The 17,505-nt window shown below is 39.2% G+C and overlaps 1 protein-coding gene across 1 annotated transcript in view; it reads right to left on the reverse strand.

Moving 5' to 3' along the window:
• CLCA1 (chloride channel accessory 1) overlaps window positions 1-14,507 on the reverse strand; it is a 30,434-nt gene extending 15,927 nt beyond the window's left edge. The window contains exons 1-5 of the mRNA XM_004431572.3: window positions 14,280-14,507; window positions 9,436-9,576; window positions 9,120-9,267; window positions 6,604-6,709; window positions 2,818-2,995 (exon numbers count right to left, since the gene is read on the reverse strand). Of these exons, the coding sequence (XP_004431629.1) occupies window positions 2,818-2,995; window positions 6,604-6,709; window positions 9,120-9,267; window positions 9,436-9,576; window positions 14,280-14,441 (735 nt within the window). The 5' untranslated portion in view covers window positions 14,442-14,507. The remainder of the gene's footprint in view (window positions 1-2,817; window positions 2,996-6,603; window positions 6,710-9,119; window positions 9,268-9,435; window positions 9,577-14,279) is intronic.
• Window positions 14,508-17,505: the final 2,998 nt, after the last annotated feature.

The raw sequence follows: 17,505 nt of genomic DNA on the forward strand, positions 1-17,505 counted from the left end.
GTTGGCTCAATCTCACAGTCACTGCAGAGTGCTGCTGGGGAAAATCATAGTCATAATTTGGAGTTCCTATCTGAAACCATGTGTTCAACCACATTGGACCCCTAGTGCTCCTCAACAACCTATTTACCTGCCCTTGGCTTCCTTTCTGCTTCTCAATTTGCCATTTCAAGCCATCACCACTATCTTTAAGTCACTTGCATCTCAACATTTCTCTCCTGGTACCATCTTATCTCTCCATCCTTTCACTTCCCACTCACTTCTTTTCTTCCCACTCACTTCCCAATACCTTGCATTCGAACTTTAAACACCCAACATTCCAGCTCTCTCCAAAATCCAGTTGGATGTCCCTCAGGCTTCTCAAATTTCACATGTTCATAATAGAACTCCTCACCTTTCCTCCAACTCAGTTCCTCTTCCTCATGTATTTCCTAACTTGATGTTACCACTATTCACCCAGTCACTTACATCAGGAAACTGGGAGTTTTCCTACCTCTTCCCTCCACAAAATAACCATGATCAATACATTTCACTCTGTCTCCAGTTCATTATCTTTTCTCCTTCTCCAATAGAATCTCCATCATTCAAGCCCTCACACTCCTTCCTTCAGACTATTGCAGTCTCCTCTCTGACTTTTCCGTCTTGCTCCCCCTCCACAGCTGCCAGAGCACTTCCTTCTTACTCCTGTCCTTAAAATCCTTTGGTGGCTCATCATTGTTCACATACCACAATCCGGATTACTTCACATAGCAAACAGTAATCTCCATGATTTGGATTTTCGCTTCACTCTTCCTCTTCACTCTGGCTGTGCATTCCAAGACTCTATTTCCCCCACTGTAGGCTATAAGTTCTCAAACTTGCCAGACTGTTTCATATCTCTCTACCTTTGCTCAGGATTCCCATTTTGTCAAGGAACTACATCATTGTGAACTATATCATTCATGAACTATATCTTTATTGTGTACCATATCTTCACGTTTCAGCCAAAAGATCATTTTCAAAATGTTTTCTCATTTCTTACTCTCTCCCCACAGAATTTCTACTCAACCCTGTGGCCTCACAGTACCCTATAGAAACTTTGGTAAGGCTCCTTTAGTATCATAATGCACTCACTGAGCTGTATATCCATCTATGGCAGGAATCTGTCTCATTAAATTTTGCTTCCTGAAAACTTAGCCCAGTGTCTGATGCATAATAAAAGCTCAATATAAGTTTGCTGTTTTTTAAGTAACCTTAACCAACCTGCATGTCAGTTTTTTTATCTACAAAACGGCAGTAGTTATTATGCAAGAGTTACATGAGAACAAATGCAATAGGGTCAATACTAACACAGCCAATAAATGATAGTTTCTTCTCTTTTCTTAAGTATTTATTTTCCTAGCATTTGGGGGATGAAAAAAGGAAGCAGAGTATACAAAGGAGGCATAACCTAGTTCCTCCTCTCAGTGACTTTATAGTATTGTTATTCAATTAAAAAATCCTAAATATCTGGGATTCTAGTAATTTAGAAAGTAATCATTAGCTGTAAAACACTTATTTTTTTCTCTTTATTTGCATTTTTCAGGTCATTTTGGTAGTGTTTCCATATTATCAGTATGGCTCCTTTTTAGCAAGGGAACCTGAAAAACTTTTCGTAAACCTCCAGGCAGAGGTTCCCAAACCTGATTGTGCATCAGGTTTAACTCTGTGGTTAATTTAAAACACATAATCTGGGCCCCCTCTTGGAAGCTTCTGTATAAGTCTGGGAACGGATTGCAAAGCCAGACTGAAGGATGGGCCTCGTGAACCATGGTACATCACATTTTAAAACTTATGCCATATTGTTATTGACAGATTCTTGCAAGTTCCTTCACCCTCTATTCCAAAAGAAAAACATAATTTTATATAAGACACTGGAAGATAAGAGAGGCTCCCTACTCAAGTCAGCTAACTGATGTGTTTAATCTTAGTTTGTACAAATGTTCTGATGTATATATTTAGCATTAAAAAGGATAATTAGTCAAGTTCATTTTATGACAAGTTAGTTATTTAAAAAATCAAACTTTAAGTATTTATGGGGCTTGCCCTGTGGAGTAGTGGTTAAGTTCAGTGTGCTCCACTTCACTGGCCCACGTTCGCAGGTTCAGATCCTGGGTGTGGACCTACGCCATTCATCAGCCATGCTGTGGCAGCAACCCACATATAAAATAGAGGAAGATTGGCACAGATGTTAGCTCAGGGCTAATCCTCAAGCAAAAAAAAAAGAAGAAGATTGGCAACAAATGTTATCTCAGGGTGGATCTTCCTCAGCAAAAAAAAAAAAAATAACAAAATAACATTAAGTATTTAAAAACTATATAAAGCTATTAAAACTGTATACAAACTCCCTAAAGCTACCAACACTCTTAAAAAGATAGAACATTTCAGTTAACAACCAAAAGCAAATATGCAGGCTGAGAGGAGATCTTTGAAAGTTAATGAAAGGCTACTGGTCATGTCCTTATTAACTAATGGAAAGAATTACCTGATCCCCATGGGTAAATTTCTTATTTAACTAAGAATTTTTGTGCTTGTCTGCCTTTAAGGACACTTGAAGTAATTCTAAGCACTTAAACTAGAAGCTAGTGGGAGGGAGATGACGGAGAAGCAAGAATGGGCCTACGGAAGGGGTGAGGGGAAGATGGGACTTCATCCCTGAGTTTGTCCTCCCAGCTTGTCCCCCAGAGAATCAGCTGCTCACTGATGATTTCCTAAGATCTGATCCTCTCTTGCAGCATCTAGGATAAAAACCTCACTAAATTCATAAGTGTCAAGAGGAAAAAAAAAGAAGAGGGTACTTACAGAATCAATACTTTGTGAAAACATTATGGAAGCCTTCTCAGTCTGCAAGCTGTCAGGTATGAACTCACATTCTTTCTCAAATAGCCCTGTTACTTTGTCGAGTCTGCAAGGTTTGGAGGCACAGCTGCCTCCTTGACACTTATTTACTAAATTTTTACCAGTAATAGCTGCCGAACATCTGAAAATATATGAAGGTTAGATGTTTAGGTGATGTAATCATTTCAAAGCATTAGACTCTGTGGTCAGTTTCTGACGGATGGCCTTGTCTATGATTTCCTCTCGTAATCCAAGAAACAAATACATCCCCTTAAAGAGCAAAATTATTAAATTCTTATCGTCATTTCTGATTGCAGACAGTATCTGAGGGGTCCCCAAAATGGTATCAGGATTTGTTTCTATGCAGCAGAAAAGCAAAGTCTGGCTTATGGCTGCTGTTAGAATGAATAAGGATCGAAGTCCCGAGGCACTCCCTTGTCTAGTCCCCTCATTCCTGGAAAATAAGGACCCCTCTCTTGTTTCCCTCAAAAGCCTTGCTGACATTTCCTGTTTGTTTTTTTTTTTCTAATTAGTTTATGTCATACTGTTTTTGCATAGTTCTTGTATGTTCATAGGTATATTGGATTTTTCTTTATATTATATGCTTACAACTTTTGTTGCTATTATAAATGGAATGCTTTTTCCCTACATCTTATTTTTGAATATATAAAAGATATTTGAATGCCACAGAAAATTTGGAAAATAGCAAAAAAGTATAAAGAAGAAAAGTAAAAAGTTATGTCCCACCATCAGAAATAGACGACTAACATGATGGAGCATTTCCTTCTCCATGTATCGGCATAACATTGCACATGCAGCTGTGCTTCCTGCTTTTAAAAACTTAGTATGCTAGTATATTAAAAAATTTAATATATTATTATAATTCATAATATTCTTTCAAAACGTGATTTTAATAATTTCATGTTTATATACTATAATATTAATTTAGCCTAATTTGTTTAATTTGGTTCCCCGTCCCCCAGTTTGTCAGTTCTAAAAATAAAAGTTCAATGAATAAATAACATTTCATACAAAATTTTGGCTCTATTTCCACATTTGCTGCATGATTGATTCCCAGAGTAAATTATCAGACCCAAAAGTATGAATAGTTTAAAATCTGTTGCTACAGCTCATTCCATCATTTCCCGTAAAATGGATTTTCAAACATGAAATCACTGGATTAAGAAATAGGAAAAATTTTAGAGATTTGATACGTGTCACAAAATTGCTTTCCAGGAAAGTTGTGCTAATTTATGCCTCTATCAACCATCTGTGGGAGCACTCATCCCATTGACAGTAACTTAAAAGGTAACCAATGATTCTTTTCTTTGTCCAATTTGCACTTTGATTACTAGCAAAGTGTGTTCTTTTATGTGTTTACTGGCCATTTTTACTTCTTCTTTGGTGAATTATTTATTGTTCTCCTGTGTCGATTTTTCTATTAGGGTGTTATTATTTTCCTATTGGTTTTTAAAAGTTCCTTATGTGTTACAATACTAAGCATTTAAAAGCCTGGTTTTCTAATTTTTGCAAATATCTTTTTCTGTTTTTTACCTTTTTATTTAATGTTAGATTTGTGTGAATAAAATTTTTAATTTATATGTAGCCAAATTTATTATTCTTTTAGTTATGTCTTTTTCCAATTCTTGAATGCTTAGAAAGAAATTCACTGTATAGCAGTTTAATATTTGTTAATATTTTTCTAATTTTTGTTATGTTTTTGTTTTTTATGTTTAATGAGTCAATCCAATTGGAAGAGGATCTGTTAAATTTTTTCCCCCACATAGTTAAAAATTGTCCTGATATCTTAAGAAATTCTGCCTTTCCTCATAGATTTGTAATTCTAACTATATTAAATGGTAAATTATTATATATGTGTCTGTCAGTCCACATTGTTTTAATTAATGTAGCTTTATAGTATATTTAAAATTCAATAAGTAAAAGTCCCATCTATTACTATTCTAGGCCTTAAAAGTAATAGAAAAAAATTTGGACAAGAGGCAATATTATTAATATGTTATAATAAAATTTCTTTTTAAGAGGACACGGTAATCGTGTCAGCTTTGCTAATGTTACCTGTGGAAGGAAAAACATGCTGTATACGTAGACATTTCTAGATCTGTAGAAAGGAATATGTACTGATCAGCTTTTCTCTCAAGGGAATATACAGGGTCTAACTGTCGGGAAGCTTAGAAAAGAGAAGTGGGAAAGGTAGACGTCAGGTTTGGAACGGCATCTTGGCTGAGATTTGAGAGGTCAGTCCAACATAGGATCACATCAGGGAAGTGACCCTGGGGTGTGGTCTATGTCATGCAGAGGGAACAAGCTAAAGGGATCCGGTATTCATGGCTCTAGGGGGCACTTAGTGTCTACTTATGCCTGAAGTGAGATAATGATGATTGAAAATATAATGGAAGTGGACCAAGCTGTCAGAGTTTGAGTGTGATAAAGAAAGGGAAAAGTGGAGGGGACTAACGCTTCTGGGGGAGAAATGAGAAGCCCAGGCTGAACTCTGAGCCTAGTGCAGCTCTGCTTGGAAACCATTGGACCCAGTAAAGATAACAGAACCAAAGCCAACAGCATATCCTTAAAGAGCCATCGGGCGGGTAGAACTGAAAGCAGAAGCAGAGAGGGGTGTTGTACCAACATCTAGTCTCTAAAAAGAGATTGCTGTTTTTTTTTAACTCAGGCACAAATGTGCAAAGTTATCCAATTCATTTTGAGAATCTTTTGGAATAATCACTTATTTTTCTTCTTTACTCAATACCCTATATAAATTACTTAACAATATCACAGCATTTTCGGATTTCTGGGAGACATCTTAGGTGGCCTTAGTGTGTTTGTTATTCTCTTAATTCTACCAGATGTAATTTACTATTCTTTTATTTAAAATCTTCTTAGAAAGCTGTATCTACAGAATTCTTTTTCATGCCATCTGTCAGATTTTAGTATCTGAGTGATGCTAGCTCTTTAAAATAAATTGGGACGTTCCCTATCTTTTATGTTCGTACTAAAGCAGTTTATATTCACTGAAACTGTTGGTTGCAAGAACTTGCCCATAAAATCATGGCAGCCAAGAGTACTTTCCAAGGGTTCGGTTTGCTTTCTACTCATACCATACAGGGTTTAATTCAAATTGGGAGATGTTTTCTGTTTTGTTTTAATATTTGGATCATCTTTCAGATAAGTTCCACAATCCCTCCCAGGCCCATTCACACTGACAAAATCCACACAGACATCATTCTTCCCCCAAAGCATTGAAGAGTCCATTAGCTTTGTTTATGTCACAGATTCTGATACAAGAAGCTGGAGACACAGAACATAGCACCTGTGGATTTCTTATAGTTGTACACACACAAAAAGAGGCAAAAGATTTGTAGTTGCAGAGTAGAGAATTCAACTGAAGCCCTTGTAAAGTGAGCAAAAACGGTAGTTGTGTGGAGATCTGAAAAAGAAGGCACTGTGAGAGAATGACAGATAGAAAATGACAAAAAACTGATTTTTTAAAATTAACATTGGTTTATAACATTATATAAATTTCATATGTACATTGTTACATTTTGACTTCTGTATACCATATGGTGATGAATGGAAACTAGAATTTTGGTGGTGAACACAATGCAGTGTCTACAGAAATTGAAGTATAAGGATGTACACCTGAAAGACTGATATTTTTAAGGTGATCAATTAAAGAAAAAATTCATTGCAATTTAATACAGTTTGGGAAAAGTTAAATCAAAATATACATACATTACTGCTTTGTTTTTTCCTTTGGATAAGTAGAATTTCTGGTCATTATTGTATTCATTAAATACTCCCCATCGTAGATGAGCCCATTCGTGGACAAATGCCCTTCCTGTGAGAAAATATTTTAAACACCTGATTACAATAAGAATGGCAAAATTACCTTCTCACACTGGGAGAAAGCCATTGTTCTGAATGTTATTATGCTTTGTTATGTTAATTTTTTAATTAAAGGTTTTATTTCCTTAAAAGAAAAATCTAATATGGCAACTGCACACTTCCGTAAAATATAACTACTTGTGTTGGCTCATCAAATGTTAATTAGGCACCAAGTAAGTGCCAGACAGTTATTCATACAAAGATGAAACAACTGCCTTGTCCTTACGTAGCTCACGATCTAGCAGATGACATGCAGGATCGGATAACTAAAAGCCTTAGTGGTGCAGGTGTAATGGTGGAGGTTCCTATGGACCTCTTATGGGAGCCAGAGGCACTCACAGGGCAGCCAGGGCAGCATCCCCAGTAGGTCCTTTTCTCTCATGGCTCATATCTGCTCAAACCTGGAGGTCTGCCTACTCTACCTCTGCCTTTTTGCTTTGACATATTCTCATCTTTCCAGTCTCATTGCCAGTTACTTCTGAATTACTGCAATAGCCACCCAGCTGGCTTCCATGTTTCCAGTCTTCAATGGCTCCCCTAATGGTGCTCAGGGTTAACTCCAACTTCTCAACATGGCATACAAGGTCCCTGATGATACAGGCCCTGCTCCTCTTTGCAGCCATATTTCTTGCTGTTTTCCACCCAGTTCCAAAACTCCATAATCAGTGAATTCCTGAATTCCTTTTACTTTCTAGAGCCACACCATGCTTTTGCTCATCTCTGGTCCTTTTTAAAATATTTTTCCTCTGCTGAGAATACTCTTTCCCTGTCTCTGCCCGGATAGCTCCTACTCTTCTTTCAAAATCAAGCTTATGTGTACTAGAAGCCTTCTCTGACATCTCCAAACTAGTCCAGGTAACCCTCCTTTGCACTTTCATTATATTCTATTATGGCACTTGTCCTGTTATATTGTCATTGTTGCTTACTTGCCAGTCTCTCACACTAGACACTTGTCTCCATGAGGACAGGCACCATAACTTCATTGTCACGTCTGGGCACATAGTGTCTAGAACTTAATAGGCACTCAATGGGCGTTTGTTAAATTTGGATGAATCTTAGTGACTTATGTTCAGTTTTTCTGGAATGTAAGTTCCTGGGTAGGCTGAATTTGGGGGTTAGGTGAGGGGGTGCATACTAAGGAGGCCCTAGAATCTCACACTAAGGATTTGGACTTTATTCTGTAGGTGCTGAGGAACACTTAGTGGCCTCTTAAAGGTAAAGGAAGATTGTGAGGGAGCAGATGTGGAGTTATAGTACGGAAAGGAGAGATTTTAAAGGAATGACATTATATATGGTGACCATGATGCTGGAGCGGGCTCCAGAGTGGGATGGGGCTGTTAGGTAAATCAATTTAACGCACACTTATTGAGCCATACACTGGGAATTTTCTGTTCCTGTTATGGAGGTGAAATGGAGTGTTGTGGAAGAACAACACAGAGGAGGTATGCTTGACAAGACTTTATCTCTCTGATAAGGTCTGTAGATGCTCTAGAGTGTTTGCGGGTGGGGCATGAAGGCGCCTGGGCTCTTCTGTTTGTTTGTTTGTTTCCTCTGCCTTGACTATTTAAATGAAGAAAAAGAAGCTGGTTCCAATCTTTTCGAGATAGTAAAGAAGTCTAATACTAGTTATTACTTAACCTAATTAGTTAATACTAATCATTTGGTTATACTTGGAAAGTATACATAATCTATATACTACATTGCCTGTTTGTTTTCCAAAGATTGCTGTGTATAGCTCATATGGGAATGATAAAGAATTTATTTTGTGACGTAAAAAGAAACTTTTTCCTTAGTTACACGTTTTTGAGAGCTGAACTGCAAGGATGTTCTGTCTGCTACTCAAAGTGTGGTCCACGGTCCAGCAGTATCAGTATCACCTGGGATCTTGTTAAAAATGCAGATTCTTGAGTCCCACCTCACACCTACTGAATCAGAATCTGCATTTTAACAGTCCGTTTATAAATTTGAATGTGCATAAAAGTCTGAGAGCACTGTGTGTCTCTGTCGTCCGGTGGCTGCTACCTGAATTTCAGACAGGAGGTTTTAATTCATTCAGGTGAGTCTCCCTGCAGATTCACAGAAAGCTAATACTACATATTAAACTATTTTACAATTATTTTCTGCTACTAATATTATCTGATAATAACTTCTGAAAATTAAAAATACTATATTTATACATGTATGCAGAATATGAAGAAATTAAATTTATGAGAAATGCACTCTTCTGAATCCCTGTTTTAAGTGAATAGTTTACTTGGCTTATATGGGCTTAGTCAGAAAGATAATGTTATTTTTCATCTACTTTGAACATAAAATTATTAAACTATGAAAAAGAGAGCAGAATATTTCATCTCTCTCCATACCTTGTGGTCCATATTGAGGCAACTTTTTTCCTGCTAAGAAGTCAGGAGTGAAGTAAATTCTTTCACCCTTTTCTCCACAATTTCCCATCTGCTCGGTATAGGGTTCATCGTTTCCTGGAGGATTAGGTTCAGCAACTAGAACATCAGCCTAAAATTTAAGAAAAAGTTTTTATCATTACAAAATTTCAGCAAATGAATTGACCTTAGTCACACTGCAGTATTTTGAATCAATTTCATTTGATTCTAGAACATTTTGATAAAAAAGTCTGAATCACAGAAGAAAACTGAATTTGGAAAAAGAACTTGATATTCTCACATTTTTGTAGGTCTCAAGTTTTGGCCTCACATATTCAGGTTTTGTCTTCCATTTTTCAGGAATCAAAATGGCAATATTTTTGAAATAGAATCTTTTTTCTGTAGCTTCAAACAGGTATGGAGATGCCTGGGTCACCATGTCCTGGGAAAAAAGAAAACATACATAACAAGTGCAATTACGACTGGAAATAGACAAACTTACCAATCATTCAAATTTACATCTGTATTTTGCATTTCCAAAGACTGGTTATATCAAAATGGGAAGGGAAAATGTGGAAATACCTTTTATTAATAATAATAGCTAACCTTTTTGAGCACTTACCGCATGATTTGTGTCACAGTGTAATGGTTGACAATGCAGACTCCTGAGGCTGACACTAATTCCGGCTCCACCACCTATTGTGGGACATCGGGCAATTTCCTTGAGCCCTCTTGAGCCTCAGTTTCTCCGTTTATAAAATGGAAAATATTACAGTGACCAGCTCATAAGGTTGTGAGGACCAAATGAAGTCAAAAAAGCACTTGGAACCGTGTTTACTTAGCACAAGTGCTTATTAAATGTAAGCTATTAGTTTCATCTCATTTGATCCTTTGAGGATCAATAAACCTTTAGAAAGAAACTGACAATTAGAGAGTATAAGTCTCAAAGTCTCACACCAAGCAGGACTTGGAGAGAAACTCAAATTAAAATGAATATGACTTCAATACCCGCTGACTCCTGTAATAATTTGGGGGCTAACCAAATGTTATGATAGTATTTACTTTTAGTATAGTACTAAGTGTCAGATATAAGGAAGTGGCCTAATTATATAATTTCTTTTTAAATTACACCTAACTTTATTTCTCTACAATGGAAGAGCCATAGTGTTAAATTATAAATACCTCAGCAGGTTCCCTGAGATGCATCACGACAAGAGAGTAGAGAGGGTATCACAAGATATTTATTATTGAAAGGGCATTGGGTCCATTAGATCTGAAATCACTGGCCTCAAAAGTGAGAGTAGACAGAGGAAAGAAGAGGGCTGAAGCCTGAGCCCCGGAAGCCACCACCATTTAGAGGTGGGAAGAGAAGGAGCCAGCAAAGGAGACTCAGAAGGAGCAGCTGGTGCATGGGAAGGAAATCAGAAGGCATGGGGTGAGAGTGTTTCCAGAAGGAGAGAGTGATCATAGGTGTCAAATGCTGTTGAGCAATCAAGTAAGATGAAGACTAAGAACTGATCAATGGATTTGGCATCCTGGGTGAGCCATTTTAGTGGAATGGAGATGACAGCTCCATATGAGTGAATTCAAGAGAGGGAGAGGTGAGGAAGTGGAGGCAGTGAATACAGACAACAGGTCAAGAAGTTTTCTGTAAATTAAAGGAGAATAGAGAAACGAAGCAGTAGCCGAAGGAGCACTTCAGGACAAGGGAGTTTTGTGTGGTTTGTTTTTTTTAAAAACGGGAACTATTATAGCATATGTATGTGCTAATGGAAAAATTCCCTGATGATGCAAGAGAAAAAAGGGATCATTGCAGGATGAAAGTCCTTCCTGGAGCAGACCAGAGTGATTAGACTCCAGTGCCCAGTGGGGTTGGCCTTAGGGGCAGAAACAGTGCAGCGTTATATGGGGAAGCAGTACTCAGGTATTGACGCAGAGGTGAACCCTGCTCTGCCACTTCCTAACGTGATAAATTTGGGGAATTTATTTTATCTCTCCAGCCTCAGTTTCTCTCCTTTCAAATATTGATAATAATGGTTGCCTTGCTAGTTTTAAAAAAATTCTCATTATTGATTTGCATTTTCTTCCTCCAAAAAAGCCAGATCTTCAACAATCGCTAGGAGAATTTAACATTGTGTCATTTTTAAAAATAAAAACACTGAGTCAGGATCACCAGAAAAGTTGAAAAGTGGGTATAAAACTTCCTACCTTAGAGTATCATATTATAATATGACTTGGGAAATGTGACTTTTCAGTGTCTCCCAGGAAGAAGGATAAGCAGCAAGAAATGGTCTTGTCTTCCATGCTTTAGTGGAAACATTAATAAGGGATCTTTGCTTTGGCATCTGTTCCAGATTTTGAGAGGGACCTCATGTCCAAATAGACATTTATACTCAAGGCTGAGAGAAGGTTGAAGATGACAGTTTACAGGATGGGCTAGAAATTCCTTAGGGACAGGGTTAGTGTATGTTCACCACTAGATTCTTGGTTCCTGACATAATGTAGATGCTCTGCAAATGTCTGCCGGGTGAATGAACAAATGAATGAATGAATGAAGTGATTATGAATGGCAAACTGTCCAGGAGTACCAAGACAGGAGGTGCCTGGGCTCCCTGCATTGAGGAGACCCTAGACTGCTCCCATTGTGCGTCTTGTGTGTTTGTGTGTGACAGAGAGAGAGCATGCTTCTCCCTGACCCTCATTCCCTCATCCTGTGACGTGTGCTCTCGCTGCTTCAACTTAAACTGACAGGAGCACAGGTGTGGTCGACGGAACTGCTGCAGCGCCATCTGCTGGACTTGTAGGTGGAGAAATGTTGGGGCTTGTCCTGCTGAAGCAAGTATTTAAGAGTTGACTCAGAGGCTTCTGTCCCCACCAGGGCACCCGGGGGAGAGTCTCCCCTCAGAAAGAAGGTTGTTGGAGCAGAGAGTGAGGAATGGCCAGGAAAGGCGGTAAAGCCCACAATGAGGTCCCTCAACTCTACACTTCTGGAACACCAAAAAGGGAGGAACACACTTTGATGAACTACTCAGTTAGGGCCTCTGAGCACACTACTGCCTGTAAAAGTGGTCCTGTTACAGAGAAGGAAATGTGGAAACCAACTTATCCCATACTCACCTCATTTAGGACTCAAAGCAGAAAGCCAATTTACTAGTTGTAGTGAGAAGTATGTTTCTCAGAAGGAAAATCCCCAGAAATAATGAGATGAAAGCACGTTGAAAGCTCTAAAGCATCGTATAAATACAAATTTCCATTGTCATTAGGCACAAGGCATCTCTGTTCTCCTTCTGGTATGTTCCTGAGCCCCACTGACTGTCTAGCCAGAGAAGAAACCTGCTGGTCATATTTTTCTCCCACACTTTCTGTGTCTGTTGCTCCAAGTGGCTCCTTCATTTTTGCTGATGCTATTTCCAAGTTTAGAGGCAATCAAAAACGTACCCAAGGTTTCTGATTGTTCAGAGATTTCAAAAGGTATGAATTTTCCTTTTACTGATGGCAGCAATATCTGACAGTCTTCAGGTTAAACAGGCAAGCTTCCCCTCCTCTCTCAACTACTGCGATTCTCCAGCCCCAAACTCCTCTTGGTGGTTTCTCTCCAGACTCCACTTTTCTGGGTTTGCTCCTGCTCAGAGCAAGGAACCTTTGGGACAACACTGGGAGTCCTTGCCGTATTAACTTCCGAGCTCATACTCAGAAATTTTGCTCAGAAGCGAGCCCCAGTCCCCTTGGCTTGGTTAAGACGGGTGAGTCATTTCCATCAAGAAGGATTAAAAGAGGGACTGGTGACTGATTACTTTGCCCACCATTTTCTGAGCTCTTACTATGTACCAGGCTCTATGACTGCATTCTTAAAGTTTTTTTTTTTTTTCAAATTTTTGAGATAATTTTACAGCTGACTTACAGAAGATATGCAGACATTGTGCTGACTTCCCATATATCCTTCACCCAGCTTCCCTTATATGCATGCATTGTTAAATTTAATACTCACAAAATCCTATGAGGAAGGTACTTATGTTTACCCGCATTTTTGTTTTTTTGTTGTTGGTTTTTTTTTTTGTGAGGAAGATCAACCCTGAGCATTATCCATGCCAATCCTCCTCTTTTTGCTGAGGAGGACCGGCCCTAAGCTAGCGTCTATTGCCAATCCTCCTCTCTTTTTTTCCGTTTTCTCCCCAAAGGCCCAGTAGATAATTGTATGTCATAGTTGCACATCCTTCTAGTTGCTGTATGTGGGACGCCGCCTCAACATGGCTGGACAAGCAGTGCGTTGGTGCACGCCCGGGATCCTAACCTGGGCCGCCAGCAGCGGAGTGCGCGCACTTAACCCCTAAGCCAGGGGGCCGGCCCCCTGTTTACTCCCATTTTACAGACAGTACTTTTGCTTGTTACACAATACTGCCTCTGATATGCTACAGTTAGACTCTAGCGTGTCTTTTGTAAGGCATTTCCCTCTTATTCTTAGCTGTTCGTTGTTGTATATGACCTCTCTAACCCCTCCACCTTACAACAATTAGACACCTCTGCCAGGACGGCAAGAGCCTTCTTCCCTAGTTTTTCCTTCTCCCACAGAAGAAGTAACAAGTGAGATGAGGCCACTCAGCAGCCCTGAGAGAATCCCTTCCATTGGAGCTGGTAAAATGCGGGGTTTCTTCCCACTGGAAGGGTCAGGGTTGTTCTTAAGTCAGAGATTTTATCCTTGGCTCCTATATTAGGATCACAGAGAAGGGGGTTACAATTAGGAGAATAAAAGGAGAATTTGATATAAGCCAATGGTAAAACCAGGCAAAGGAATGTATCCTCTGTGCATCTCACAATATCTGCCAAATGTAGGGGGCTCTACGTTGGTGCAGAATTAAATAATTTTCAATGAAATCATCCACAGCCAATAAATGTAGACGTCATCGTATCAACAATGTATCAAACCCTGAGTTATGTACATTGCATTTATTATCTCATCTCGCAAAGAATCCTAATCGCTAAGTGTTACTATTAACATTTTTCAGCTGAAGAAACCGAGACTCAGACATGAAAATAACTTGCCAGTGTCACACAACTGGGGTTAGAGAACTCATGTTCCCTCTATCACAATATTATACTTCATTTTTTTTAAAAAAAAAGCATGGATAATTACCATTTCGAACTTACCTTTATTTGTTGAATGAGTGTTTCATCTTCTGGCACATTAGGGTCAATTGCAATGACAATGCCTTCATAGCCATTATTATTCAGCTGAATGAGTGAATTGCTCAGGGCCCCTTCCAGAAAGTGAAGGACTAAGATGAAAACAGAACTCTTAAATGACCCCATTGCTGTACTTCTCCCTTGGATTTCTCTCTTTGGGAAGTATTGGTTTTGGAGGCAGCTTTCTTTACCCTTATATATATGAACATATAGACACAAGTTATCAGAGGTAGTTTACCAAGGACTTAAACCCCTTGATCCAAAATTGTTTAACTATTGCGTTTATCTCCAATATGAGGGTAATCAAAGCTTAGTCTCAAATTCTGTGTACTTTTAAATATTTTGTTTTAAAAGGATCGCTGGCCTTGACTTCGCCTGTGCCAGATGCTAAGAATGAGGGTGAGGCGCCCACATCCGGTTCCCTGGAAGGACTCACAGGTGATAAGCAGCTTGGCCATTGAAAGATGTTTACTTCTTACAAATGTTTGCCCAGCCAGGGACACTGGCTCACCCAATGCCACCCTCCAGCCCCCACCTGCCCAGCCGAGACCTGACTGTTCTGTGTATTCAATAAGCATTCATTAAATGTAAATCATGTATCCAGTTATCCCTCGTGGTGGTCTTTATTTTTATCCTCATTGATCTTGACATAACCTCAGCACCTCTTGGTGCATGCCTCAGACAATCCACTTGCACCAAAAGCATTAGCAAGCAACATAGATATTACTGAATATTTTATAATAGAGAGAAAAGATAAAATTGTTTTGTGCAAAGCAAACTCCCTCAAGTTTTCTCATCAGTCCTCTCCTTTCTCTGTTCCATAGCTCCTATCAGTCAACAAAATTCAAATTAACAATATGAAATTATTTTACTGAAACTTAACGTCTCTCAGGCTATGAATTATGGACTGCCATCTACCACATAGATTCTTTTAAATTTTCCATACCTCAGATGGAAACTCAAATTGGTCCACCACCTTCCTGCATTCAAATTACTTGAAATATCCCTTCATCCCATGACTTTATTTGGTCTTCGCATGGTGGTAAGCATCAATTTCATCTTGTCTGTTCCTTGTCTTTGACATTGACTCATAAAATTTAAATTAGTACTTATTGCTAACAATTAGTATTTATTGCTTAAGTGCTTAATCTTTAAGCAATCGAAAGTAAAGCACTGAAATAGAGTGGAAGTACTCAATTATAAAGTGGTTGTCCAGATGATCCAAATATGCTTTCATATGAAAATAATTTATTCAATGCTTATTGAATAAATGTCTGCATTTATTGTACATATGACATAAAAAATTTAGATTCTAAAATGTCTCAGACCCCCAACTATGTGTATCTTTCCTGGATTCCCTAGAAAACAGAGCCTAAGGCTAGCTTACGTGCTAATGATTTGAGAGTTTAATCCCAGAGCAGTGAGAGTAAGGGGAAGGGAAAATGAGTCAGGGATGGCTGGGAAGTAGTGAAAGGTGAAGTGTTACCACACTGGTACAATGAAGAGACCCAACAGTCCACCCTGCAGGTGCACCTGCTCTGCCATCTGGGATATCTCCTAATGGGCTATACAAAGAAACCATGCCTTGGAACAGTCCATTGGAGGAAGGAAGGGAAAGTGTTTGGCTCCTTCTCATCTCCTTTAGGTGATCAACTCCCCTGAACTTCCTGGCTGTGTTGTCCAGCTGCTTCAGCGGCTGCTTGGAAAGAGAGATACCATGCCCTGTGATATACAAGGAGCTAAGGATTCCAAGTGGTGCCGGCTTGATCTCTGGCAGTGGAACCACTTGGGCTTGCAAGGAGTGGGTAGTGACTGAGGAGGAGCAAGTGACTGAGGGTCCAGTAGACTGATGGGACTAAGAAAATCTAAGGAGGTCAATAAGATAAGTCCAGTACAATTCATCCCTTGAACTGCTCACATCCACTCATACTCTTTCATACTATCTAGCTCCAATACTATACTGTAGAGTTTGCATTTTTTTTTGTGAGCACAAGCTGTCTCGCTTTTTCCTTGAGAGAAGGTTCAAGTCCAATCATTCATAGAATCTCCTTCAAAGTGGTGGCCAATTGCAATCTCCTAAAATATCTAAAGCAAGAGAGTTATTTAAATAAATTGCGGTGTCTGCTGCTAGAGCTCAAGGCCATTATAGATATTTATTATCTCCTTCCTTCATCACCAATTTCCCTCACATTGAGCCAGTATTTTGGCTGATCTGTGTTGCTTGTTTGCCTGTTGGTGTAACCCAACACTTCATCCCTGAGGAGTCTGAGCCCTTAGTTGCCCTGCCCTTGTTGGGTTGTGGCTGCTGCAGCTGCCTGTGACAGGGGTCATCTGGTATGATAGACCCAGCTTAGGTGCCTCCCCAGATTTGCTTGGCCTTCCCTGCTGGCCTTGGCTGCTTGCTCAGTGGAGTCCATGCTGCTGCTACGGTTGCCTCATCTCCTGCTGGCTCTTCTCTGCTTCCCTAGGAAGAGGGCCTAGTTTAGCATGGCCTCCGCTGGGCTGGAGTGGCAGCTCCACTCTCTCTGGTGCTCAAGACTGGCCTAGACAGATGCACAGAGGCTCTGGCTCACATAAAGCATCGTACTTTAGCACCTGGGATCTGGCTTTGTCAGAGGCAGCCCAGATGAGTCAGATGACACAAACCAGAGGTTCAGGTAGTTAACCTGAGAGACAAACTTTCGTCAAAGATGTAGGGTATTTCCAGCATCCCATAAGTCTCTTTTGTGTTTCTTTCTAGTCAAAAACTCCCAAACGGTAATGGCTATTCTGACCTCCATTACCACATAGATTAATTTTACCTGTTTTTGAACTTCATATAAACAAAAATATACAGCACACTCTCTTGTGTCTGTCTGGCTACTTTCACATAACATTTTCTGCATGAAATTCAGCCATGTTGTTGCATATAGCAGTAATATGTTCTTTTTCCATTGTAAGACTATACCACAATTTACCTGCCAACTGCTGTTAATGAACGTTTGGATTATTTCCTGTTTGGGACTATTATAAATAAAACTTCCATAGACTATAAGCATTGATTTCAGTTGGGTATATACCAAGAGTGGAATTGCTTGGTCACAGGGTGTACTTATGTCCAGCTTTAGTTGATCTTTCAAACACTTCTCAAAGTGGTTGTACCTATTGCTCCACATTTCTGTCAGTACTTGGTACTATCAGTCTATAATTT

This window comes from Ceratotherium simum, chromosome 2 (assembly GCF_057802395.1).
Source record: "Ceratotherium simum simum isolate JZ-2026a chromosome 2, ASM5780239v1, whole genome shotgun sequence".
Taxonomy (NCBI): domain Eukaryota; kingdom Metazoa; phylum Chordata; class Mammalia; order Perissodactyla; family Rhinocerotidae; genus Ceratotherium; species Ceratotherium simum.